This window comes from Parasteatoda tepidariorum, chromosome X1 (genome assembly GCF_043381705.1).
Source record: "Parasteatoda tepidariorum isolate YZ-2023 chromosome X1, CAS_Ptep_4.0, whole genome shotgun sequence".
NCBI lineage: Eukaryota > Metazoa > Arthropoda > Arachnida > Araneae > Theridiidae > Parasteatoda > Parasteatoda tepidariorum.
In genome coordinates this window covers 14,943,053-14,970,573 of record NC_092214.1, presented here as the reverse complement: position 1 = coordinate 14,970,573, position 27,521 = coordinate 14,943,053, and the positions used below count along the sequence as shown (strand labels likewise).

Sequence of the window (27,521 nt, the reverse complement as noted above, 5' to 3'; positions counted from 1 at the left end):
TAAGTTAGTAATAAATATATTTCAACAATTTATTTACATACTAATTCTATAAAAATAGTTTGGTAACAATTTCAATTTAAGAAAAATAATGGTTATACAAATATATATATATTTAATCTCACAGAATTAAAAATAACTGGCACATTGTTTTCAGGCTGTTGGGGATTGAGAAGGTTGACAATACCTAACCCCATTCACCTGCAAAAAAACAAATAGGAAAATTACAGTAAACAATACTGGTTTTATTTATTTCATTTGTAAGATAAAAAAGAAATTCTACCAAACTTACTTTGTAGTCATAATCAAGTATGAAAGATGGAATGTCTAGTTGATCAGGTGGAATAAGATAATAAAGATATTCAATTCCCCCTAATAATTGAACTTTGTCTTTAATTGATGAAGCCGTAAATGTTGTAAACCACCAGCACATCAACTGAAAAAAAAATAAACAGAAACATTAAATTGCTTGTATTATTACACAGATATAAAGCTTTAATATAAACATATGGCTGTCAACTTGAAAAGCAAAAAATCAAGTAGATTCAACAATTAATATAAATTTCGCGCTAACTATTAGGTACTAAAATGTACAAAAACTAAGAAAATATTTGATTAAAACAAGATAGCAGGAAAAAGTAGGATTGGCAACTGTATGTATACAATCAAACCTCACCATACAGACATTCTTCCAAGCAGACACAATTTTCAAAATACCTGGCAGTCTTCTATTAATAAACTCTTAAATACCCTTGTCCTAGGGAAAACAATCTCTTAACTGGCAGTAATTTTCATCTAAAAAGCTATTAGATCATAAAAGCCAAAGACTCCACATTTTTAGAAAAAAAAATTTTGTTGAAACATAAATTTGATGTAAGTGTGACTGTTTTCGTAACATCTATCACACTTAAAGAAAATTATCCATACTATGAATTGAATACAGAGTAATTCCTTTGCTGACTTATTTATGGATTATTTGATATGAAATACCATGTCTCTGAAAACTGATAAAATTAGACAAGTAGATTTCCATCCTCTTGTATAAATGTAAAGTGCAGAATGTTAGTTAGGTAAATAAGTACATGAACTGTACTTATTTACATAAAATACAGGGTTTTTTTTTCAATTTTAATCACTATGATTTCAATTAAATCAAAATAGATATTAATTCCTTGTTTGTAACAATAGATTTTCTGAACCATCATACTAATTTATTTAAAACAATTTATAGCATTAGATAATTCAATTACCTTGTTATTCTTTTAAGCAGAAGTGGACAATTTTATTGGTTTCAAGGTTGTCAGCTATTTGTATTTAAGATTAAAATATAATTAAAAAAATTAATTTTTTTTGGTTTTGTTTAAAGCTCAAATTTTCTCAATGGAAACTTATATGCTTTTTTTCATACCAACATAATCTGGTGATCTAAGTCGCAAACATTATTAAATAACTATTTGGAGATAATTTTAGGTCATGTTATAAGAAAGATGCACTACAGGTGGATGGGAGATTGTGATATGCAGGCACTATAACCTTGGTCGTCCAAACATATAAAGTAGATAATCAACTTCTTAGAAATATAAAATTAAACACTTTGGATATTCTATGTGGTGCTTAATTTTATACCAGATAGAGGTTAATTATCAACTATTGTTAATTATCTAGGTATTAGACATAGGTAGTATTGGTTGTTAATTATCTAGATATTTGACAAGGGTGCACACCGTAACCTCATTTTTAACCAAGGTGTTTTACTCATACACCTATCAGAAGTTTTTAATTATTGATTTTAGGTATATTTTATCTTATATCTTAAGTTATTTATTTACCAATCGAAAGTGCTTCATAGAAATTGTTAAATATCTAAGGTATGTGAATAGGTTGTAATAGCCTCATTTCTACCTGACATAACCTCCTTTCAACCTCAGTTGCTTGATTTTTACCCCTATCGGAAGTTGAGAATTATTTTCCTTAGGTATTTTATTTCACACCTTAAAGTATTATTTGCCAACCCTAAAGTTTTTTATTTTATACTTCATTGAGGTTAATTATATTAATGACGTTATTACCTATGGTGTTTGACAGGTTGTAATGTGAGCACACAAAAACCTTATTTCAACCTGAGGTGTTTTACTTTTACACCTATTAAGTTATTATTTATCAACTTTAGGTTGAAAAATTATATCTTAAGGTGTTAAATTACTAACTTAATGTATAATATATGTATAAAATAAAACACCTCATTAAACACATAATGTATAAAATAAAACACCTCAGGTAGATATGAAGTTAAACTATGCCTAATTTCAACCTCAGCAAATATACCTTATTTTAACCTCTAAAACACCTTATAAAAATACCTCTTTTCTACCTAAAAAATACCTAATTTTTTTGTAAGGGATAAATACAAAATATTTCATATACTTACTCTACTCCAAAATGTTGGGTGAATTATGTAAAATCTTCTCAAATTCTTTTTATACTTGTATTCAAGAACACTATATACATCTTTAAGGAATGTCAATGAAGGATTGTTTTCATTAGATGTAAGTGTGTGAAAATAAACAACAACATAGTCTTTCTGCACTAAGGAGTCCAAAGTTAGAACTAAATACATGACAGCCTATCAAAAGACATAATAAAAATAGTATTTTACTTTTTGACATAGGCATATAAACTATTAAACATAAAGTTAAAATAAATATTTAAAAACAAAATAAAAAATTTCCAGTGTAACATCCCACCCTAACATAAACTACCAATGATTCTGCAAGACTTTGGAAAGCATAGATCTTTGGGACCTAGGGTTTCTAAATTTCTGGGACATTTTCACCTAGAGTGGGTCCCAATTTAAAATAATATTAATCCCCCTTTTTACGATTTGCTTGAAAAGTAAATATTTCATGATTAGACAAAATAAAAATGCAAAATTAGTAATTTATTTAGCAATTTAACAAAAAATTAAAACCAAAATTTTCATATCAGTTATCTAAACTAAATGCTAAATAATCTCCCAATAAGCTAAGATGTTTTAATTAAGAGCATATTTTCATCTATAATCAACACATACAGTCTTCTATCAAAAATTGATACAAAATAAGATAAATTATGCTTTCATTTTCAAAAAATAAGAAAATATTGAAAATATTGCTAGTAATTTTGCCATTTAAATTATGAAAGAAGAAATTCTCATGCAAGGGATAAAAAATGAAAGTTTTAGCAGTTTTTACTATGCAAATTTAATCTGGTTTTGTTTTAAAAATGAAAAATGCTCTGCTAACTTATCAAGCTTAATACAACAACATCAATATATATTTCTATAAGTAAAAGCAACGAATAATATTTATAATGAAAAATTAAAAGTGTGCATCACATAACTAAAAAGAAAAAGGAGAAACTTGTTACTGTCAATGAAAATTGCCATTGTCAATTAGAAATCTTATACATAATATTTGCTAGCTTAAAAAAATTAATCTTTTAATAAATAAGACAGGAATCGAAAAACAGATCTTGCACCTACAGATTTGCAAAGTCATCTTGAACGCAAACTCTGACTAAGTTGAAATCCATCTAAATTAAATTTTCAACACAAACAAAATGTTAGACAATTGGACAATGAAGGGATTTTAGCTTGGTTGTCATATAACTTCAAATTATCACAGCTGGTTAGCACTTTTAAGAAAGACCTGAATCTAAAACTTTCATTTCACAACAAAATTTGCAGAGTATGGGACAAAATTCAATATGGAAGTAATCTTGATAATGTTGAAATCTATCTAAATCCAGCTGACAACAAAATATCTGACAATGTCAGGATTTCAGCCAAGTCTAGACTCCAGTTTGTTGGTTTTCTTATATCAAAATTATCAAGCTGAGTAACTCTTGGAAGAAAGACATGAATCGGTAAAACTTACATTCCAAGATTTGCTGAGTCGGGTCTTCGACGAAATTCTGACAAAGTGGAAACCAGTCAAAATCAAATCAAAATCTCAACACAGACAAAATATTCTACATTGTCAGAATTTTAGCTAAATCGACACTTTGGCAAATTGTTCAACTTGCTTCAAATTATCACGGCTTCGATGGAAGAAAGACTTAAATCGGAAAACTTGCATTTTACAACGAAATTTGCAAAGTGCGGTCTGAAATGAAATCCCATCGCCTACAAAATATCTGATAATGACTAAATTTTGGGTAAATCAGGTTTTGTCTTGTTTTATCCGCCATCAACAAAAATTAGATCTATTTTGGAGATTATGACAGAAAATAGAATGACAAAACAAACAGATTAAATAACAGAAAATAGGTTACTCAAAAAAAGTTTCCAAAATAATTTTAAAAATTTTACTGCATACTTACTTTATTCAAATCAACTTGATTAACTTTAAATCTGTTACCAATAAATACAACGACTGGTCTACCAAATCTGTCTTCTCCACTGTGATATAAACAACCTAAATTTGCTATTGACCGAAGATCTTCATTTCTAGCTTTACGCAGTAATCTCTCATATCTAGATAGAAGAAGAATGTACAATATATATTTCTGTTTAAAAAAAAATTTTAACTACAGAACTCCGTTTCTGAAATAAGTATTAACTGAGCATAAAAAAAGCATTTTAACTTAATAAACACTTACAGATAAAATCGAAATTTGATCATAATCAATCTAAATTAGTGAACCAATCTAGAGTAATTTACACAGTGAATTACAGGAACTTATTTTTTTAAACTTTTATTGGAAATTGTAAAATCTGAATAAAAAAAGTAATAAGTAATGATTTAGAATAATCATAAGTAATGATTAATCTTAACTTAAAACGAACATTTGCAAAACCTTTTGTGTTTCCCTAGAATTTTTGATCTTATGTAATTAATGGTTTTTCTATAAAGGAACTATTTCTAGAAAGACATCAGAAAAACATTAATAAGAAACTTAGACCTTAGCATTCGCTGGTGACAGTGGTTTTGTCAGTATATCAAGAGCTTGCAGATACATTTAAGTTATTAGAAGCAGAGGATAAAAAAAAAATTAGACCTAACAAGAAATGGAAATAAAACTAAATCAATGGAAATTATTCATAAAATACTTAACCTATATACCTATCAGGAGTAAACAACAACACTTTTAAAAATGCAGTACAATTCAAAGACCTGGAAATTATATTCACTAACACTTATTAGACAGTTGATGACTAATAGATTTGATATATATCAAGCTTAAATTTCGATTTATCTGATTAAAAACTTTTTATTTTTATATTATTATTTCCATTAATTTTTAATTAAAAATAGGTTGTAAAATTAATTAACTTATCTGGAAAAACCAGATGTACCATAAAATACTAATTATACTCCTCCCCAAATTTCGATGAAAAACTTCTCTTTGTGGGGGTTGAACACATACATAGTACAATTGGTGAAATTATAAAATCAGCATATTTGATTTGATGTATGTTGAAAATATTAATAACGGTAATGAGAAATATAAATAATGTATAACACAAATAGATTAATTAAATTTCAAAAATAAAATTAAAAAATAAGGTTTTCTAACTTTGTCTTACTTTCAACAACTTTTTTAATTATCACATATGTTTTGCTACCTTTTTTTTATGGAAAATGATCGCACAATCGGAAGGAAATTAACAATAAACAAATTTAATTAATTTTAAAAAATATAAATATGATGAAATTGAACATAATTATTACAAATTTATATATACTTCAAAACCATAAAAAAAAATCTGAATCATTATCAAAAATGTCAAAACACTCATCACATTATCAAAATCTTATGGAAATTATATTCACTAGCACTAATTAGACAGTTGATGACTAATAGATTTGCTATATATCAACAAGTTTATATTTCTATTTATCTGATTAAAAACTTTTTATTTATTTTTATAGTATTAATTATACTTTATATTATTAATCATACTATAATTTATATTATATATTGCATTATACTTCGAAAGATTTGACAAAAGCAAAGCTCCCTCGCTTCTTTTCGCTATTTATTTGCCCTTCCTCTTTTTCTCACATCTGTCTCTTATGTCATTAACCATTTTTGCTTCTTTAAAGAATAGAACAAAACTAAGCACCCTCATCCTCTTGAATAATCCTCAAAAAACAAAGCACTTTTTCTTATTTCTACTATTCATTTAGCAGACCTCTTCCTACCTCCATCTCTCTTACTTTGTTTCTATTTTACCTTGACACAGTTGATTAAATAAAAAATGCCAGCTCGCAAAAGCATTAGTGAAAGGGGACTATTAGCTTGTTAAAATTTGTAAGGGGACATTTGTTGACAACTCCAGTTGTCATACTTGAGTTGACGATACTTATTTGGGGATATAGTAGATATATTAATTAGAAATAGGAACTAGACTTAAAATATATAAATTTCATCAAACCTACTCATCAAGTTGTGTTAAATTATATATGGTGAAACAATATCTTTTAACTTTTTGAAGAAACGTACTAACTTTTCAGAGAAAAGAATGAGTTTTCATAAAGAAATATGAGACAAATAACATGTTTACCAGAAATTAATTTATCCAATATAATAATGCATCTTAAAGAAATATCCTTACATTCCACATAGTAAAAATGAAAGGTCATGCAATTTTTCAGTAATTTTGCACTGTTAGGAGACTTCATTGGGCACAATATTACTGGTACTTATAATAAAGATGACAATAGAACAAAGTGATAAAAAAATTTAGTGTGGGTAGTCTCGATTACTCAAAATTGTATGCATGACATTCATAATTTACTGTAAGCATTAATAAGGAGATATCATCATTTGGGCATGCTTCAATTCAAGTAGTAAAACCCATTTAAACAGAACATGTAACTTCTATAAAATATCAACTCAACATTAATTACAACTTTTTTATAAGTTAGAAATTTTCATGCTCATATCCAGCAGGAAACCACTAGTCATAGAGCAAATAAAACTTATAAATGGTTTATCAACAATGGTATACATATAATGGATTGGCTCACAGATTCTTCAAATTTAAATTTATAGGAAATTATACAGGCGAAATAGCACAGGGACAGAAATGTAATAATGTAAATGATAATAAACATGAAATTGGTGATTTATGGACAGTTCCATTATTAGGTTTTGGAAAAACCTAATGCGAAATAGGAACTGAATGACAATAAAGAAAGTATAAAGTTTATTGGATACTGAAATTGATAAATTTTATGTACATTTTCTTATCTTTCTTTTAATCTTATATTTTAATTTTAAGTACATTTTTTTTTTATTTCTTTGTTCTACAAGATTCATTTCTAGGATTTTTGCACTATTCTTGATAATTAATAATAAGATAGACAAATAATCTAAAAGGTATTAGTTAGCTATAATATTAGTTATATAATATTAATATTATCATTGAAACTAAGCGCTTCTATATTTTTGAAGCAACTTATTACATAATATCCAATTTTTGAAACTAGTTATAAATTGATTGCCAGTGTGCTTACATGATGAATCATTAATTTAAATAAAATTAAAACGTAAAAATTCAATTTAAATCTTTTTAATGTTTAGGAAAAACTTTTGATAATATAATCATCCTGAAAATAAATGCCATAAAAATATAAATTACCCATACTTAGTTTTTCTTTGGACTTCAGATGTCCATGAATCAGCAGAATTCTTATTAGTTACTGAGCGATGCCTATCCAAATCACCATGCATTTTTGCAAAGGCTGTTTTGCCAATACACACAGAGGATTGCAACTCTGCTGCTAAATCAACACTTTCTTCAACTTCTAAAATTTATTGCCATTATCAGAATTTTATGCAGTATTCATTACAAAGAAACTTTATTATAAAATAAGCAAAGATAGTTTTGAAAATACAAACAGAAAGTAAAAAACTTAATCATATCAGATGCAAAGTTAGGTACAGAATCAAAAAAAGAAAAATATCATATTAATGTAAAATTAAAGTATTTTATTAACTTTTTTTTAGTATTTTCTGCTTTTGGAAAAGGAAAAATTTCATTAAAACCAATCAATAGTAGCCATTTTTGTTAAGGAAGGCACATTTTAAAAAAAAATTAGTGAACACAAAAAAGAAAAACAACAATAGTTTTTTTAATTCAGCATTTCATACAATAAAAGAAAAACGTACATAAAGTTAAAACCAAACTTTTTCAATTAAGTTTAGATTCATTTTTTGCTATTTTGCAACCCTTTCTTGACGAAAAATTTTCAAAAATATTCAACAACTCTAAATACTACAACAGAATTACTTTTCTACAACAAATAGCTATTAGATATTGAACAAATAACTTTTTTTTTAAATTTTAGATTAAATTTTGAAATAACAAATTTCATTTATATGAGAAATTGTAAAGGTAATAGAAAAATTTTAAGAAATTTCCGGAGAGATTAATTGTTCATAGAATCTTGGCACGAAAGTATTTTATAATAACCAAAATTTTTTCAATTTTAATTACTTTTCTTTTAAAAAATTATCTTAGAGAATTATCTGATATTTGGACGACAAAAATTAGTTTGTCAAACTTTGAGTAATAAAAAATTTAAGTTAAATCTATGCATTTGGCAGATTTTAAAACTGCCCCGAATTACCAAAAAATAGTCATAATAATTTTAAGTTTTGGTACTAAGATACCATATCATATCAGTCACATTGTTTATCTGCTAAATCCAATATTTTAAGGTGCTTATAAAAAAGAATAAAAATAAAACATGTTTAATGAGAAACACAATCACGTAGAAATTTGAAACTAGTATGATAAATATTTCTTCATTAATACTCACATCATGCAAACTAATCCGAATAATGCAAAGTTATTTACAATATTAGTAAATATACAGCTACATCATTGAATTAATTTTTCCTGTTGTTTTACTGGTACTTTTTTTTTAATATCAAAGGAAAGAAATATAAATGAGTTTTTGAATTGAAAGATTATAATGATTTTTATGAATACAGTTACAATGTAATTATTATAATTTAGAAATTTTTACCTCAAACTAATCCTAAGTACTGTTTCCAGATAGATACTTAACATATTTCAGAAGTTTTAACTTGATAGCAACGCCCCTTTTTCTCACAATTTTCCTCAAAAACACATCCTTAACAATTTGAAAATGTAGCTAATTATTAAATTGCCCAATCTAAGCACAGCTTTTAATAAATTTTATCATCAGAATTTACTATTTCTTTAAAAGAAATTTATCTTAAAAGCAATTTGAAGTAAAAAAAAAAAATTTAAATAAAATTTCAAGTTATCAAACATTCATTTGAAAACATGTTGAAAGTCAGCGCAAACGTATTTTTTTAATATATGTTTTAATATGTTTTTTATTTATTTAAATTATTAGTTTTTCTATTAAAATTTTTACTAAATTATGGATTTTTGGCAATTATGACTTTTGAAATTAGACAACAAGGTGGTATTACCAAGTCTTTCAGAAAGGATAAATTTTCATGAAAATTGTTTTGAAAGGTTTGAGAAAATAATATTAGATGATGCTGTAATTAAGTTATTCTTGGTAATTATAATTTGCAATTGCAATTCATCTTCTAGGATTCATCCATAAATTATGTCATGCTTAGAAGGGGGAAGTGCTTATGAAATTGTGACAGTTTGTGACAAGTAGTTCTTTAATTTCAACCACAATTTTTTTTCGAAATCCAACTATTATTTTGTATAAACTTTAACCGTGGTTTGCATATAATTGAAAGCATCTTTCAGAACTAAAACTCAAAATTCTGTGAATTATAACAACTGTGTGAACTATGCTCCTTTTATGTCAGACAATAACGTTTAAATAATTATTCTATGAAAAAAATTAATTTACTTTCTCATTTCTTGCTTGTGTAGGAAATATTCAAAGTTTTTGTTGGAAGTGTGATATCCTGTTGAGGATATGACTTGTATGATTAACAAAATAATGACACACACAAATAGATAAAAAGCGAATTTTTTTAACGAATATATTAATAAATGAGACAGTAGGTAATAATATTATTTTTCTTTGTTTCCTATTCTTCTTTTGCCAATTTAATTGTTTTTCCTTCTTGGCTGTTTTTTTGTTTAAATTTTTTTCCTCCTTGCTTTTGTCTCTTCCCTTCTCTTTTCTAGATCATCATCATAGTTGTCCAGACAGCGCAATGCCTTCCTCTGAAGATTTCTCCATAACATCTTCCGATTTATCTCCAATTCTTTTCATTAATTGCAAGAAAAACAGACTCCACAGAGTCAGCCCATCTCAAGCGCGGCCTTTGATGCTTTCTTGTTCCAGTGGGACTAAAAAGCATTATCTTTCTCATTGTATTGTCATAACTCATTTGAATCACACGGGCCATCTAATCCATTATATTTATTTTTATGTCTTTAATAATATCGGGTTGCTTATAAATCTTGTACAGTTCAAAGTTAAATCTCCTTCTCCAGTTATTGTTTTCATTTACACCACCAAGTATACTACCCGAAATCTTTCTCTCAAATATTGTGATACAATTTTCCTCCAGTTTTGTTATTGTCCAAGATTCAGAAACATGTGTCAAAACATCTTTTCCAGATAGTCTGCATATTTAAGGGGTTTCCTTAATCTTTTTACGAGAATTTCATGACCATTTCATGACTCCTTCTGAAAAAGAAATTCATGTATAAAATGAATAAATATAACACCAAAAGTCTAAAATTACATATTTAACAAATTTTAAATATTTTTATAAAATGATTTAAAATTTTTAATCTTAAAAGAAGTTTATTTATAAATTTTATCTAGTTTCAAACTCAGTATATACATTTTATGCTAACTTTATAAGCACTTAAATAACAGTTTCAATAATTCTTTTTTTTCTTCTTATTCCTTCTTTCTATTTAAGTAAAAATAAACAAAAAATCTGCTTCAAATATTATATTTATTTAAAAAAAATAAAAATTAAAAATCCTATAAAATAACAATTATACTTGTATAATTAAAAAAAATTACTTAAGATAATTCTTACGCTTCAATTTATTTTCTTAATCATATATCATTTACAAAGATTTTCCTTAAGAAGCTACAACTTATCAATCTAAACTAAATTAATAAACAATTGTATGCAATGCCACATTCTCAAATGAGGCTAATTTTGATTTATTAAGTGGGGTTCACACAACTACTTCAAAGAGTATAGTTACTGTAGTCATTTACATAATTTCCAGCATATTATTTTTACATCAATTTTCTGAATAGTTTGTTTAAATTTTATTTGAATTCAATTTAAAATGAATCTGCGGGTGAGACTTTAAATATATGTCACAGCCTCAATACAAACATGCATAATAACTTTAATTAAAAATAATAAATTTTCTTGTTTCTGTAATTCAAAGTAACTTCATAAACTGCTTTTGAATACAAAGCATCAAAACTTACACTTAAAGAAATTTTTTTGTGCAGATATAAATGTAACTTCTGGTGCATGTAATAATAATTAAGAGTAAAATTAAATATGCTTACCATTTGTAATGAAAATAAGTTAACACTTTTCTTCAGGCAAACACTCTCAATAATAGGCTATCAGATTGTATAGATGAGTTAAGATATTTGCAGAATTACTTGAGCTATACGAGACCATGAAACAAAGATTTTTGGTTGTCTTTCCAAACAGACATAATGTCACTTTATAAATTAAAATAAGCAAGTTAATGACAAAAAATTTCTTCCTTTTCATTGCAATATAAAATAATACATATTTTTAAAGTTAATATTCAAAATTTCAAATATATTGAAGGAACTTAAAGTTTGTATCAATATGTCCACTTTTTTATGGATTAAGCGTACTGCAATGGGCATGACATTTTTCCTCATGGAGATTACTTAAGGTGTGATGACAATACTTATAACTGTGAAAAGCTCCATAGTGAAACAAGTTGAACAAAAATTTATTCCCTAGTTAACAGGTTAGTATTCTGAAAACAACCCAGAATATATTCTGTAACTCTGAAAATTTAATTTTTTTCAAAATGTCACTTAAATGCCACAAGACTCTTATTTATAAACAACATTTTCATATAACTCCTATTATTTTGAACAGAAAAAAATAAACATTTCAAAACGACTTTAGCTTGCTGTTTGGAAATAAATTAGTTTTTGTATTTCCAAAAAATATTAACAATATCCAAAGTCATAATAAAGATACCTTTTTTTTGATGAAAAAATTTTTCTTTTTATTACTTTTTTTCAATTTACTTTTAATATTTTTAAGCTTTCTAAAAAAATTTACTGATTCTAAAAATTTCTAAAAACTCTTATTCATCAAATTATTCACTTCTCATGAGCTCTGTGGATTGCATGTGTTTTTACACAATTATTATTAATATCAACATAAGCATACAAAATATATTTACCATCATTTGGTTTGAAAGGTCTATCAACTATTCTCATTTGTCTTTCAGGGATATAAGCTTCCCCATTTTCTCCACCAACATCACTAGGGAGATAATATAAAGCATATTCTTCTTCCTCTTTAGATCGTGGGTAATATAAAGGCATTAATAGTTCATAAATACCAACATCAACATCTTCAACAGCGAAAACAATTAAATCAAAAGAGGAACCATATTTTTCAAGAAATCTTCTCACTGTTCCTGAGATAAAAAAAAAATCATATGAGTGCACCTGAAATAAACTCCTAATAGTCAAGTATACAATACCCCCAAATGTCTTAAATATATTTCAACCCTTTGCAGATCAGCAAATTTCGGTTGCAAATTTCAGTCAGGCAACATATTACCAACTGCAACCTCAGACAGTGTATTCTTATTTAGGAGGCATACTTTGTCTTTTTTATTGCTCAAATAGTGGTAGTTAAAAATCGGTGAACTTTTAGATACAAATAGTAATACATATCTAGTGGTTTGTAACATCTTTGGATTAAGTGTTGTCTGACTAGCAGCATTGCCTCAGAAAGTGCTAATGTGCTCAGAAAGTGCTACCAGCTCCACCATTTGAAAAATCAATTGGCATTGTTTTTCATCATGAATGAGTTGTAAATTAAAATCAGTTGCTAATATCATGGTATGTTCAGCACAGCCATTTACAACTCATAAAGGATGAAACACATCAAATACTTTAATTTTCAATGTTCACAGTTGAGCGATACTTAACTTCACAAAAATCATGAAATGATAAAATCATATCCTAGATTGTTAAATACTTATACATAACAATATAACATGACTAATTATGAAGCAGGTACAATGAATAATGGTTTAAAATTGTATGATCTTTTCAATAATACTTATTTCTGGCACTTATCAGAATTAATTTAAATCATTATATTCTCGTTAAATTCTATGTCATGCACAACATAACAGAACACTATTCAATAGTTGCTAACTTCATGCTGTCGTGTGACATTTTTAATCAACCCTTCAACTCACAACAACATCAAAACCACTCTTTTTTTAAAAAAAAAATTCTAAATGCAAGGAGGTCAATCTGTGAAACCAAAGCTTCCATAATGAAATTCAATCCATAACTAATAGATGGCAGCAATACACTTAAATTATAACTTTCATTGAGAAAAATAAAACTTTTTCAATGCATTTTTTCAATAGTTTAAATTTATTTATTTTTACCAAATAAAATTCGAAAAATAATTTAAAGTTATCACTCAGATTTGTCATTTGAGTTCCTCTTGACATACACATTTATCCATTATAAAAATTCTTAAGAAAAGCTTTCAGTTTTTACATTTATTTTTGTTGGTTTCTGAGTGATGCCACCGTGCACCTAGAGTTGGAGATAACATTCTCTCCAACACATGTCTTTGCCCTTTTTTCCCCTTTACTAACTCAGCTAGTGAAGTGATTCACAATTTATTAGGCTTTATTTTATTCCTCAAACATATATTTTACAGTGATAGATAATTATGAGATGTGGGCCATGAGTTTTATAAATGAACAGTCTCTATAATGAAAATATAAGACTGGTAATTGCAAATTTCTTACCTGAAACAAATTTTAAGTTGCGTTCTTTGTGAATTAGTGATATTACACTTTAATGATATTAAGTATATTTTCTATTTCTTGCCTTTATTTATGACAAATATTATGAATCGCACCAAGATATTTCAGCGTTATTATTTTAATATTCCTGATTTTCAACTTCACAGCATTTCAAGTAATTTTTTTAAAATTTTTGTAGGTTTTGTAGCATTTTATTTTATATTTATCTTATTAATCTTCACATTAATTTTTATAAAAATATCAGAATATCCTTAATTTCTTAATTTATTGATCATATAAAATGCTGAAAAATTAAGGACACAATATTATTATACTATAGCAAAGAATGCTAGCTTTTGATATTTACTAGTTGTCAGTAGAAGTATAATAAATTTTATTTACTTATTTCCGCATTTATAATAAATTTTATTTACTTATTTCCGCATTTATAAAAATTTTTATTTCCTCAGATAAATTGTAATAATACATCATTGTATAATGTAAAAAATAATTATACATAATGTTATGAAACAAATTTAAAAAAATATTTGTTACATGAAAATGTTCTATGTGCACAGTGGAACACCTCTGAAACCACCACCCCCCATGGGAGTCAATGTAGTATCAGAATTTTTCTTAAATGCAATTTACCTTATTTTAGACCCTATGCATTGTAACCAATAGCTTAGTTTTAAGAAAAATATGAAAATTTATGTTTGTGTGCTTCAAAGGGTTAAGAATCTTCATTTTCTTTATTTTACCAATCATATATGATGTTCAAATCTTATTTAATTTTAAAAAATCATAAAAGGATAAAACCATATTCTAGAATCTTTAAATTCTTAAGCATAAACATGAATTTAGAACTGAAAAAAATTTTAGAGTAATTACAGTGAATTACGGTTCAAGATTACACGAATTCTTAACCAATATACAGTACAGAACCCGTTATCCGGAAATCAGAAAACCGGAAAACCAAACAACCGGAACGAAATTCGATAAATTTTCTCGCCATTTTAAAAAAAAAAAAATTTTTCCTCATGAGATTTTACGATTTTTCTTTCTTTTTTTTAAAGATGTTTACCTTACCATCATTATGGAAATACTCATTAGTGTATTACTTCATCGTATTTTTTTATTTTTAAGTTTATTTCCAAAAAAAATTTTTTTTAGTTGGTTTAACAATAAAAAAAACGGCTTTTTGTAGCGATTCAGAAAACCGGAAAAATCAGTTATCCGGAATAGCGATGGTCCCGACCGTTCCGGATAATCGGTTCCCTACTGTACTTATTTTTTGCACTTGTCATCAATTTATATCCAGTTAAAAAAAATATTATATATACGGTAGTTTTAGAATTGAGCTCTATTCTGGTTAAGTACTAAATAATGTATAGCATAATTGAACACATTATTCAAAAGACATCATATTTGATGCTTTTAAAAGGCATATTTGATAAAAAGAAATTTCATTTCTATTATGTAATCAGTAGTATGTTGCATTCAAATAATGTTTAGCTCTATAAAAATAAAAAGGAGAAAATCATATTCTATAATACTTAAATACTAATTAATGAACAATATTTGGAAGATGAAATATCAATCAAATGTTTACAATGGATGATGTTTTGAATTTGCACCATATTTGCCCGATTCAAATAATTTTTAAGAATTATCTAAGAAGTTATTAGTTCTTTCCCCTTATTGTTAATTTTTTTCTCCAGCTATGCACAATCTTGAAATATGTTGCACCAATGCATTAAAAGTCAAATGTTAAACTTCATTGATGAATATAATTGTAAGGTATAATATGAAACCATTAGATTGTGCAACAGTAAAAATGTGCCTGCTTGATCATACTTGAGATTACACATCATATTAAGGAAGGTTTTTGTTTGTAAAACTGAAACTTCAGTCGGTCTAATTCTGCATCTTTATTTGTGCTTCATTTCCATTGTTTTTCTTTATTCATATACTGAACTAAACATATTTTGATAACAGCTGTGACATAATATAATGTATGAAAGATATATCAAATAGTTAACCTTATATAAATAAACACGAGGAAAGAATGATGACAAATAAAATATTCATGAGAGCATGTAATACCAAAATGTGATAGAAAATAGCATCACATAACGACGGATTTACTTTGTTTAATTTGCATAAGGCTAATGATAATACAATCTAGAGAAAACTAAATTTAACTGATTAATTTTAAACTTATAATACATGCCAATTCTAATATCTATAAGATGTGATACTGCATTTGATAACTCATTTTGAACCAAAAAGTTTTCTAGTTAAAACTCATTCATTCTTCTAAAATTTCTATTAAAGATAAACATTGATACAGTGTGCATAGCTAGATTTTTCAACAAAAAATAAGCACCTTTTAAGTTCTTTTTAAGCACTTAAAAATATTTTTAATCACTTTCCAGAAAAATCATAATTAGGATCAGTGCAGTAATAAGAATAATTTTTTATATTACTTAGAGTTCTTAATTTATAAACATAAAATCAACAAAATTCAAAAATATTTTAAAAAACTTTACATAATTATGATAAAAGAACTAGTTTCTGATAAATATTGCAGAGAAAATTGTGAAAATCATGCTGTTTTCGTAATTTAGAACGATAATCGACACTGCAAAGAAAAAATTCCTGTTTTAAAAATAGAAAATTAGACACTTTTCACAAATCCTGAATTAAAAAAAGCACCTTTAGTTGCTTTTAAAGAACGTAAATCAAAAATAAGCACCTTTAAGCAAGCTTTAAAAATAATACACATCCTGTGACATTTACATAAAATCAAGGAATTTTTTTTCTTAATTATGTCAGTTTAAACATTTTCAAAAATTAATTGATAGTATTCTCTTGAATGTCTTAAGTATTCCAAACAACCTGCAATAATATAAATTTTTGTCAGGACATTTTGGAATCATCATAGACAGTATTAACTAATGGCTAGAAGTAGAAAAACAAATGCCTGCATTTTTAAGAATATACATTAAAATTTCTTGGGAGCAACCCCTCTCTGTTCCACAGTGAAATGGTCGTTGATGGAGGTTGTTTGTTCTTAGAGGTTACCTCTATTGACTTCCAAATTATTATCTAAGGTACATGGTTTTTCACAAACTATTTTAATTTTAATCAGTGTCATTTTCTTGGTGCAGAAATGCCATTTCTGTTGGCATCAAGCAAAAAAGGGATCGATAAATAAAATTTAGTGGCTATAAAAAGATCACAACTGATATAATTAAGTGTAAAAACAAATCTACTGATTATGAATGATAACGCTATTTTAAATAAATAAACAATTATGTTGTCTGTTGAAGTTTGCATTTAATTTTATATCATAGAAATTAGTTAGCTTTAAAAGATGAGAAGAAGTCTGTTTGAGATGCCTGTTCTAAAATAACTTTTTTTCTAATGTAACTTTCAACTCTAGCATTGACAACATTGTCTTTAGTGCACTCTGACTGCAACATGAGGTTATATCATCAAAAAAACCTTTCTTAATAATAGCCTCACACAAATATTTTTAATACATTTTAATCTACTTATTTGTTTCGTCAATATTTTTTATTTTGGTTTCCTTATTTGAATTTATACACATTTGGTACAAATGTTTGCCCAGTCACTGAGAGAGGTTTTGATGGTCACTCCTAACAAATTTCTTCAACACAAAGTGTATGGAAAAAATTCCGTGAATCCTAAAAGTGGTCATAAATAGAGGTGGATATTATGTAGAGATGGTCTTTCCTGGAAGTTTCACTATCTAAAAAAAGTTTTAGTATAAACACAGACAAAAATGAGCAATGGAACAATTAAGCTCATAATACAATTTAATATAATTCTTACATTAATTTAAAGTGTTTAATTATTTTTTAAAATTACAAAACACTTCCATTAGGAAATAAAACCTTATGCTTTTCTATTCAATTTATACAACATTAAATAATTTTGAAAAACTTACGAAGAGCTATATGTGCACCATCTTGAGGAGGATAATTTCTTCGTATGGAATTTATGGTACAAAGACCAACAGACCTCAGATTATGCTCCCTAAAAGATAAAAATTGAAATCTACACTTAACAAAATGAATATAGAAAAATATTCCTTAAATAAAGTTCTTTTGTATGTGGATTACTGTAAGTTTGAGAAGAAAGCACACTATTTCTTTTTTTTCCATTCCCTATTGTCAGAGAGTTGATATGTTATTGAGGTATCAAGAATTATAAATATCTTACTAAACTAAAGTTTTTTATATCAAAATATGACAGTACTACTACTTAAGACTTTTGATAGGATTCTCAACACTTTTCAAATGTCAAGAACCAATTTGAAAGATATTTTCGTAATCAGATTATTCTAAAGAAAAAATATTAGAGTCAAAATGTTTTAATAAATGTTTTACACAATACATTTAAGTGATAAAACTGTTTTTCAGAACCAATATATCAAATTATAATAAGAGCATAAGTAAAAAGCAACACATAAAATTGGTATTTTGTTTAAAGTGCATATGTAAAAAGCTAAAAGTTATATGGCATCATAAGTTTTGCTAATGTAATTTCTTAAAACATGGTTTTAGTGCTTATTTTTGCACTTATCAGACAGCTTTTATTATACATGATTAAAGTTTTTTTATTATACATGATAAACAACTTATCATAATTAAGAAAAATAAAAGCTGTAAACTTTCCAAACAATTTCAGTTTTTATGCATTTATTAATTGGAAAACATTTTAAAAGCAAAACACATAGTTTTCTAATGATTTTTGAAACCTTTTTCTTTTATAAAAAAAAATTTTTGAAAAAATCAATGTAGTTTGCAACTGATTTAAAAATTAAAAAAAAAATGAAAAAACTGTTTGCTCAAAACATTTTGTAACAAATTAGAGTACTTGAAGATTACATCAGCATATAACTTCAACAGGTTACATTTTAAAGTAGGTAACTTGTAATAGTTTGCATAGCAAGCTTTACATTTATGAATTGCATACAAATGATTATATTCATAAAAGTCATGAATATCTAAGAACATGGTATTAGTAGATTTTGATGGATAATATATCCCATAGTTTCATCCTTTGATTACAGTTATTCATTTAAATAAATGATACTTTGCATATATGATTTTACAATTTATAAAAAAATGATAATAAACAAATATTTACTTTGCAAGTGTCAAAACTTTGAAATAACAAGAAAAAAGAGCACTTTCTGCAGCTGTTTGGTACTTCACATTAAACTTTGGCCCAACAGTATGTATTACAAACCTTGCTGGCAAATTATAGCCCTTAGTTATTTTTGCTTCTCCAGTGCGACAAGCTGCAATAAAAACTTTTATTACAAAAAATTAAGAACAATAAGAAATTTATGATTTATTATCAACATTATAGTTTATATCTTTCTTATCTACATCCCAAAATTTATTTTTTCTATAATTTTTAAGAGATTCAGAAAGTAAAATGTGATAATTGAACTCTCTATACAGATATTACTTTAAATTACTACTCACCTTTTATATTCAGAGCCAAATCTTCTTTTAATTGAGGCCCTGCTTTCCTTAACAGCCTGTCATTCAATGGACTGCGGTCAGTCAAAGATTCATTCGTAGAATGAACAACCACTTGAGTTCGTAAAGAACAAATGTCACCAACCCTGAAATAATACAATCTTAATCATGAATAATCTTTATCGTGAATAAATCAACATGAATAAATAAAAGAATAAAAATCATGAATAAAAATCTTAATAAAGAATAAATAAAAGATCAATCATATAAAAGCTTATTTAATGTGCAATATAAAAAAAACTAGATTTAAAAAAAAACTAGATTCCAATTAAAAAAAAACTAGAAAAAACTAGAAACATTAAAAAAAAAACTAGATTCAAATTCAAAACATAAACACAATAATTAAAGTAAAAATTTATTTGAAATTTTTTCGCATAAAAAGGCACAATCTTTCAAACCAAACAACAGGCTTTACAAATATAATTTTTTTCTAACTTTCATGCAGTAAATCAGAATGGCCACTCTCTAGAAAAAGTAAATTCCCTGATATTTCCTGAGTAAAATTAGAAAAATTTTAAAACTTCTTATGATTTAATTTAACAAATGTAATTGTAATTTAAAAATTTACATACACATTTATTTGTATTAGGAATTCATATCTAAATACAGAAGAAAAAACTTTAAACTAAAACTGTTGCTATTTTAAGATAAATTTATTTGATTATGATTTGTTATGCATCAGCTCCTTTCTTTTGAGTTTCATTCTTGGCAACATCAGCTATAATAACTGTCAATGTAGAGTTTGAATTGTACTTGTGTGAACAGATAAGTGTGTAATGTAATGATCAAGAAAGTTAGAGAGAAAAGATTTCAGCTGAAAACTATAAGTTTTAGGAATTGCTCAGTTATTTTGATTAGTAGATTTTAATGTTACCTTTGAAAAGATGTGCCTGCAGAAAATTGTTATCCGTGTTTATTAAGTACAACTTTGATTGTCTGATATAAATTTTTCCAGAAATTCACTACACAGATGTTATTTTAGGTTAAGTGCCTTTGCCTGATATACATTTTCCCAGTATACTCCACCCCAGCAGTTCCCAAAACCCTAGGTTTCCATGAGTAAGGACCTTTTTTTTAACCAGTAATTTTTTTTAACCAGTTTGAAAACTGTAATCATGGCTCAATTTAACCTAATTGGGGCCCAGGGCAAAAACTTCCTTAGGGGCTCCTTACTGCTTCACTATTTCAGTAATGAAAAAAAGGACTTTATAGAGGTATTTAACTTTTTCACCTCATTACAGATATATAACAAGAAAATTGACTAGAACCTATAAATTAATAGCTATAAATGTATCCTTCCCTCCAATGGTCAGACAAAATATCGTTCTGCCCATTTTATTGATTTTCTGACATTTCTATGTCTATCATGCCGAATGTAGTTTTCTGATTATTAACTTTGTCATATAGCTGCAAAAAATTTATATCCTTGCTGACATTAAGGAGGAATTCAGCTAAACTTTTGCAATTACGATGGCTCATTAAGCCAATCAGAAGCCTGTATTTTTGTAAACACTTCATATTTCGCAATATGTAAAAAAAAAGGCTTTTGATTGGCTAAATTTGTCCATCGTAATTGCGAAAATTTAGCTCAATTCGCACAAGAAAGCTATGGATTTACGAAATATAGATTTTTTGTGCTCATATGATAGATTAATGAAGAAGCTAACATAAAACTCATGGATTTTACATTGTACTGATATTTTGTTTAGAAAAAATTTTATTAAAGAAGGATTCCTAAAATAAATCTTCTATTCAATTTGGAGGGCCCCTCTGATGTGGAATCTGGGCAACTGCCCCGTATGCCCCTCCCTTAGTCAAGCTCTGACTGTAAAAGGTTTGTGTTAAATAAATCAATGATTATTTATTTAATAATTTTGTTATTACGAAATCAATTAAGTGAAATGCCAATAAAAGGAAATAGCAAATTTTCAGATATTTATTTATATTTTTTTCCAATTTCAATATATTGAATAAATTATTAAAACGATATGCATTTACAAATGATTGTAACAATATTTCTCATTGAACTTCAAAAATCAAAATAAATAACCATGTTCAAGAATGGTGAATTTGTGAAAATAAGTTTCAGAATATATCGAAACATCAGGATGCTATTAGCAAATCCTCTTCATCCAAAGAAATCTATGTTATTTAAATATCTGACAGAATGAGGTGATTTTTTAAACAATGAATGCTACAGTATACAACATATTATTTCAACATGATATTCTTAAACATATATATTTCAATGTTTTTAAAATGCCTCTTAATATTCCCCAATTTCTTCAATTACAGAAAAAAATATCATTAATTATAAGAAACCTTGTGAATGTGCATTAGAATTACCATACCCTCTGCATTATTTTTAAAAACTTTCTTGCCTAGAAGACTCGATCAAATCTACAAAAAGGATTATTCTTAAAATTTTGTATATAATTATAAAAAATTATGTAAATTTGATTAGCATATGAAATTCTCATATAAATGAAGTGAAATTAAAGCAAGAAAAACAAATAATGTCAGATAAAAAAAAAGTGCATGTGTTCAAATTCTAAAAGCTTGGAAAATCATAAATAATTTATAAATCGATTCAAATTTTCTTTCCAAAGGAGATTAAAAAGAAAAGAATCTTTGCTTTTTGGCCAGAAATCAGTTCGAAAATATCTATTGCCTCAAAACATTTTTCCACTAACTATTAATAAACTTCCACGAGCAATCACAAAAAGTCATTTCATTTTTTTTTATTGTCTGAACTTGGTTGTTCAACAATGGAGTGAAATAAGCTATTGCTTTCCTGAATTGGTCTATGGTTATCTTAAATTACTCATTTGGGGCAGTAACATTGCTTAGCCATTTATTGAGGATATCACAAAATAAATATCTCTGTTATTAAATCTTCAAACCACTTACCAAAAACTCTTTACTTAAAAAGTCTTTTGCAAGATTTGAAACTATACTTACTATTTATTATATAAATATTTATAAATAAATAATTAGCGTAAATAATTATTATAAATAAAAATATATTAAAAATAAATAATTGATTATTATTACTAATTTAAGTTTCTTCTAACATCCAAATAAGTTACGATGCTTTTCTAATCTAGCCGCAATCAACAGTAATTCTTTTTTCTTCCTTAACGTATAAATAAAAGGTATAAATAAACGTATAAATAAAAGCATATTAACAAACAGAATTACAGTACATAAGCTGATTGAAATCTAAAATTGCAATCAATAAGTATTTGAAATTACGGATTTTGTTATTGGTGCTGCTTTCTAGTAATGATTATATAAAAAATTTAGAGAAACTATTGTATAAAAAACATTGTATCTTAATGCAACTAGCCTGTTAAATTTTTCCAGCTTTTTTTACTTTTTAGAAAACTGTGTTAACATGGAAAGAAAATTTCTAATTAAGTTAGTTTTTTGCTAACTTTTGCTAACTTAAAATTATACATTATTCCTCCATGATAATGAAATAGAAGTTACTGTTAAAATTTAAAGTGAATAATTTACTAACTTAAATCCTCATACGATTTGATACTAAATATTTCCCTGATGCATTATTCACATAGAAAGAAGATAGGAAAACACTATTTTCATTACAATAAAATTTTGTTTTAATTTAAAATAATAAATAAATTCTAAAATATTTTAGAGTTTATGTATTAACTTTTTTTCAATACTAAACAAATCAATGCTAAACAAATTATCAATGCAAAAATAAAGATTTACCTCATATGTGCTTATAAATAAAAAAAATTTTTAGCTTGATATAAATATATAAACATAATTTGCTCATAAAATTAAAAAATAAATTTAATAAAAAGAACTGATAACAATTTTAATTTTAATAATTCCATTTTTAACTTAAAAAAGCAGTTATTAGCTAAATAATCAAAATTCTTAGTCATTAAAAGTTTAGAAATTGATAGTTTTCTTCAATTGGTTAGAATAAATTTTTGCAAAAATTGAAAGTTATTTAAATAAAATAATCTTAACTATACTTAAAAATTTTCTTTAACAAAATTAAAACTAGAATAGATTTTTTAAAATTAGAAATAAGATGCTACAGTTGTTTACGCAAAGTCAAAATGTATCATAGATTCTAAATTATAAACTTGTAAAAAGTTTTAATTTAAAAAAAAAAATTAAAAATTATCAAAATTTCAATTAAATTCTGTGAAAACTAGGACTACACCATCTACTAGCGCCACAAGTGGAGTGAGTGTTGTAATGACGCATAACTTTTCAGAACTATTTTGGTGTGAGTGATTCGTCTTATAATATGTCTCTGACTCGAAAAAAAGTTATTCAGGGTGTTATCTTTTTTTTATTTTGCGTACTGTACATAGATAGTGAGAAGCAATGTGTATTTGCTGCAAAGTTTAAAAGATACAAATTATTTCTCTGTGTTGTTGAAAAAATCCATTTTACTATCAATAACTAAGAAAATAATGAAGTATTTAATCAATTATTTGAATATTTCGCTTTTTTAATGTTTATATGTTTGATCATCTAAAAGTCCATATTGTAAGCTTAATTTGTAACATGGTGATATCCTTTCCAACATTTTAAGGCATTAAAAATATTGCTTTATTTCAAATTGAATTTTTTTTTTTAAATTTCAAATTTATTCTTTTAATGTTTCATTATAATATTATAAAGAAATACAGAGTTTTATGAAAAACATTATTCATTATTTTAAGTTACTCACATGAAAAGTTTGATTCGTTACATTCTTTTTACTTTTTTATTAAAGTAAAAGTTGAAATTTCTTTTTTTATGTTTAGGTTACTACAAAAACAAAATAATCCAATCAAACTTTATTGTATATTGAAAATATTTTGATCAATGTTTATTACAGTGAAACCTCTCAGGAGTAACCACTCTCTGCTCCACGGTAAAATGGTGGTAACTGGAGGTCGGTCACTCTTAGGGACTTCATTGACTCAAAATGTTATCGAAGATACAAGATTTCAATTTTAGTCATTGTCATTTTCTTAGTATGAAAATGCCAATTGTGTTGGAGTCATGAAACAGGATCGATGAATAAAATTTAGCATCAATAAAAATGATCTCTATTGATATATGTTTAAAAACATATTTACCAATTATGAATGATAAAGCTATTTTAAATAAATAAACAACTATGTGTTTTTTGTTTAAGTTTACATTTAATTTTATATTATAAAAATTAGTTAGGTTTTAGAAAAGATAAGAGGTTTGTTTGTTTGAGATGCTTTGTTTTTCTAAAATAACTTTTTTTTCTAATTTATTAACTTTTAAACTCTAAAAATAAATAATTGATAGCATCATCTTTAGTGCACTCTAACTCCAACATGTGGTTGTAAATCTCTTTCAGAGCTTAAAAATGAGTGCTCTAAATAAGAGCCCCACACAAATACTTTGAATACATTTCAATCTTCTTATTTGTTTTGTTAATATTTTCTGTTTTGAATTCTTTTTCGAGGTTCCTTATTTGACATTTTTCGCATTTGGTACAGAGATTTGCTCGGTCACTGAGAAAGGTTCTAATGGTCTCTCCTCAAGGTTTTCTTCATCATTAAGTCTATGGGAAAAATTCCGTACCTCCCAAAAGCGGTCGAAAACAGAGGAGGTAGTTATAAAAGAATGGTCTTTCCTGGAGGTTTCTTTTTTACAGTAATCACATTTGAAATTCCCATTTATTTAAAACATAAATAGAGGTTCTATATGGATGGCAACACTCCCTAAAAAGTTGTGTTAATATACTTTACTTGGCCAATTAGAAGAATAATTTGAATTATGTAGATAAATACTATTGGTTTTCATATATTTTCAGTTATTCTTGATTAAATAAAATTACTCTGCATCTCATTGTCATGTCCTAAAATATGACATTTAAAGGATTTCATGCTTATTAATGTTGCTTTGTATTAAAACAATATGCTGTCTTCAGAATATGTATGTAAAACCACATTTGGTTAATTGATCAAGAGTAACACATAATTATTACATAAGTATTACATAAATATAAGAATGTACAAGAGTATTACATAAATATAATAATGTAACAACAGAATTCATCTGTAACAATCTAGACCAAAAATAAATAAGTATTTGTAACTGACACAGTATTTATTTACCTTTGCATATAAAAAATTGGTAACATTTTAATTTAACTCAGTGTTTAAGTGAACACTTTGAATTAGTCATAATTAGGAAATATTTAAACAGTGCAAAATAAAAATTTGTATAACACTTCTGCAAGGTTATTTTCAACAAAAAAAAGTGTATATAAAATTTTAAAATTTTCAGTATTCCCTCCGAAAAAAGGCAGTCAGTGCACAAAACTGATTAGACTGAACCATCATTATGTTAATCACACAATTACCCCCCCCCCTCCCCAGTCAACAGACTGTTGCAGACTTTCTCTTTCAAACTAAATAAATTATCTTAAAAAAATATCTATATAATCTAAAAACGATTTACACAATTCTTAAATTAATCAAAATACATTTTATACCAAAAGAATTCCAATGAATTAACATTTATTCAAAAAGAATAAAAGTTTAGTAAAATTTTAAAGAAAAATGAATCAAATAAATCAAAAAATAAACTGTTTATGGTAATTAGTTTTTAAAGAAGTCACTTACCAAAGAGCTACTTTACTATTTATTTCTGAATTAAAAGGAAATGGACTTTCAGTGTGTACTTTTTCTTGATTCCCAAAATTACTAGAGTCGGGTAAATCCCTGGGATTGATTTCACTCCAAGGCTTGATAGATGAAACATCTGTGATAGCAGATGATACACCCAATGGATCCATTTAAACTATACAAATATATGCACAACTTTAAAAACAAATACAACAAATCTTGCTGAAATACAATGATCTAATTTAAATTAAAATAAGTTCAATAACTTTTATCAATAATCAGTTAATTTTTATTAAGTGAGTACTCAATTATAATACGTATTATTAGTAGATAAATATCATGATATATATTTTGAAACTAATAATAATTCATGCTCTCATATACCTTGTAATATGTCACGACTCTTAATGCGGTAATCGATGTTAAACCATACGTGTTTATATGAATAGCAACTAATGACCGATAAATGAGTAGTAAATAATTCAAAACACTTTGGGCGACAACACAACCTATGTCAAGTAAATACAGTAAAGACAAAAAAATAAATAGTTTAAGATAAGTTCAGTAGAGATAAAGAAAACGCCCCTTTTGATTTTTAATAACTAAAATGTCAATTTTTGCACGTGTTTGATAAATTGAACAAAATGTCTTGGAATTTTAAAAAAAACATACCTTGTGTTAATCGAAAAGAATTAATTAATTTACAAAACCAACTGTATGATTTAGCGAATAAATTTTTTCTAACTACACTACCATGAAAAGAATGGAAATAAAACATGTATTAAGATAAAAAAGTCTGGTTTCAAACCAAATTAAAATAAAGAAATTGCAAAGGAAAACGTCGAATTTGATGTGAAACTCACATCATGAAAAGCGTAAACAAGAGCAGACAAATGATTTAAAAACTGAAACTGTCACATGATTGTTGTTTAATTTTTGGCGTCTTTGTATTTTGTGTTCTTGGAGAACGCCTCTAATAATTTTAAATCGTTCATCAGTCTTTCGTACGTAAAAATGAGCAATCCACAGAAACTGAATAAACTCAGAACTTCAGGTTATTTAGATATAGCGCTAAGGTGAAATTACAAATATTTTGTAAAGTGGTAGAACTCATAACACGTGCAACTCAATTTAATACTTTAGTTGGCAACACTTTCTGAGCGGTGAAATATCCCCGCTATAGATTTACCAATTATGATCTCTCTTTCTCCCGGCGGTGATTAGGGGAGGTACGTCCGCAGCATGCAGTGAGAATACTGCTTTAAAGCCTAATCACGAGCGATTAATTCTCACTTGGGC

General features: G+C 26.4%; 1 protein-coding gene and 1 long non-coding RNA gene across 4 annotated transcripts; both read right to left on the bottom strand.

Annotated features, from left to right (window-relative positions):
- On the bottom strand, positions 1-27,350 carry LOC107440385 (protein GDAP2 homolog). 3 transcript variants are annotated; one of them, XM_071187939.1, is made up of 11 exons: positions 27,086-27,350; positions 26,220-26,397; positions 19,522-19,664; positions 19,178-19,331; positions 17,973-18,061; positions 12,395-12,634; positions 7,631-7,790; positions 4,357-4,510; positions 2,426-2,620; positions 290-433; positions 1-198 (listed from the first exon to the last, which is right to left on the bottom strand). In XM_071187939.1, the coding sequence occupies exons 2-11, from the start codon at positions 26,390-26,392 to the stop codon at positions 151-153; spliced, it is 1,500 nt and encodes a 499-aa protein (XP_071044040.1). In that variant the 5' UTR covers positions 26,393-26,397; positions 27,086-27,350; the 3' UTR covers positions 1-150. The 3 variants fall into 3 exon arrangements, with proteins under 3 accessions (XP_071044040.1, XP_015908777.1, XP_071044041.1); XM_016053291.4 differs by having other exon boundaries at positions 26,895-27,274; XM_071187940.1 differs by having other exon boundaries at positions 26,607-27,176.
- LOC122271926 (uncharacterized) lies at positions 9,962-11,627 on the bottom strand. The gene is made up of 2 exons (XR_006226672.2): positions 11,505-11,627; positions 9,962-10,646 (listed from the first exon to the last, which is right to left on the bottom strand). It is a non-coding gene; the product is annotated as an uncharacterized lncRNA (long non-coding RNA).
- Positions 27,351-27,521: the final 171 nt, after the last annotated feature.

What these genes read in the sequence shown, in the direction of transcription:
- LOC107440385 (XM_071187939.1), bottom strand. Translation starts at nt 26,392, where the DNA reads ATGGATCCATTGGGTGTATCATCTGCTATCACAGATGTTTCATCTATC. An exon ending in TTTGGCTCTGAATATAAAAG is followed by an intron (nt 19,332 to 19,521) that starts GTGAGTAGTAAT and finishes TTTTTATTGCAG; the next exon opens with CTTGTCGCACTGGAGAAGCA. An exon ending in ATCAAGTTGATTTGAATAAA is followed by an intron (nt 2,621 to 4,356) that starts GTAAGTATGCAG and finishes GTCTTTTGATAG; the next exon opens with GCTGTCATGTATTTAGTTCT.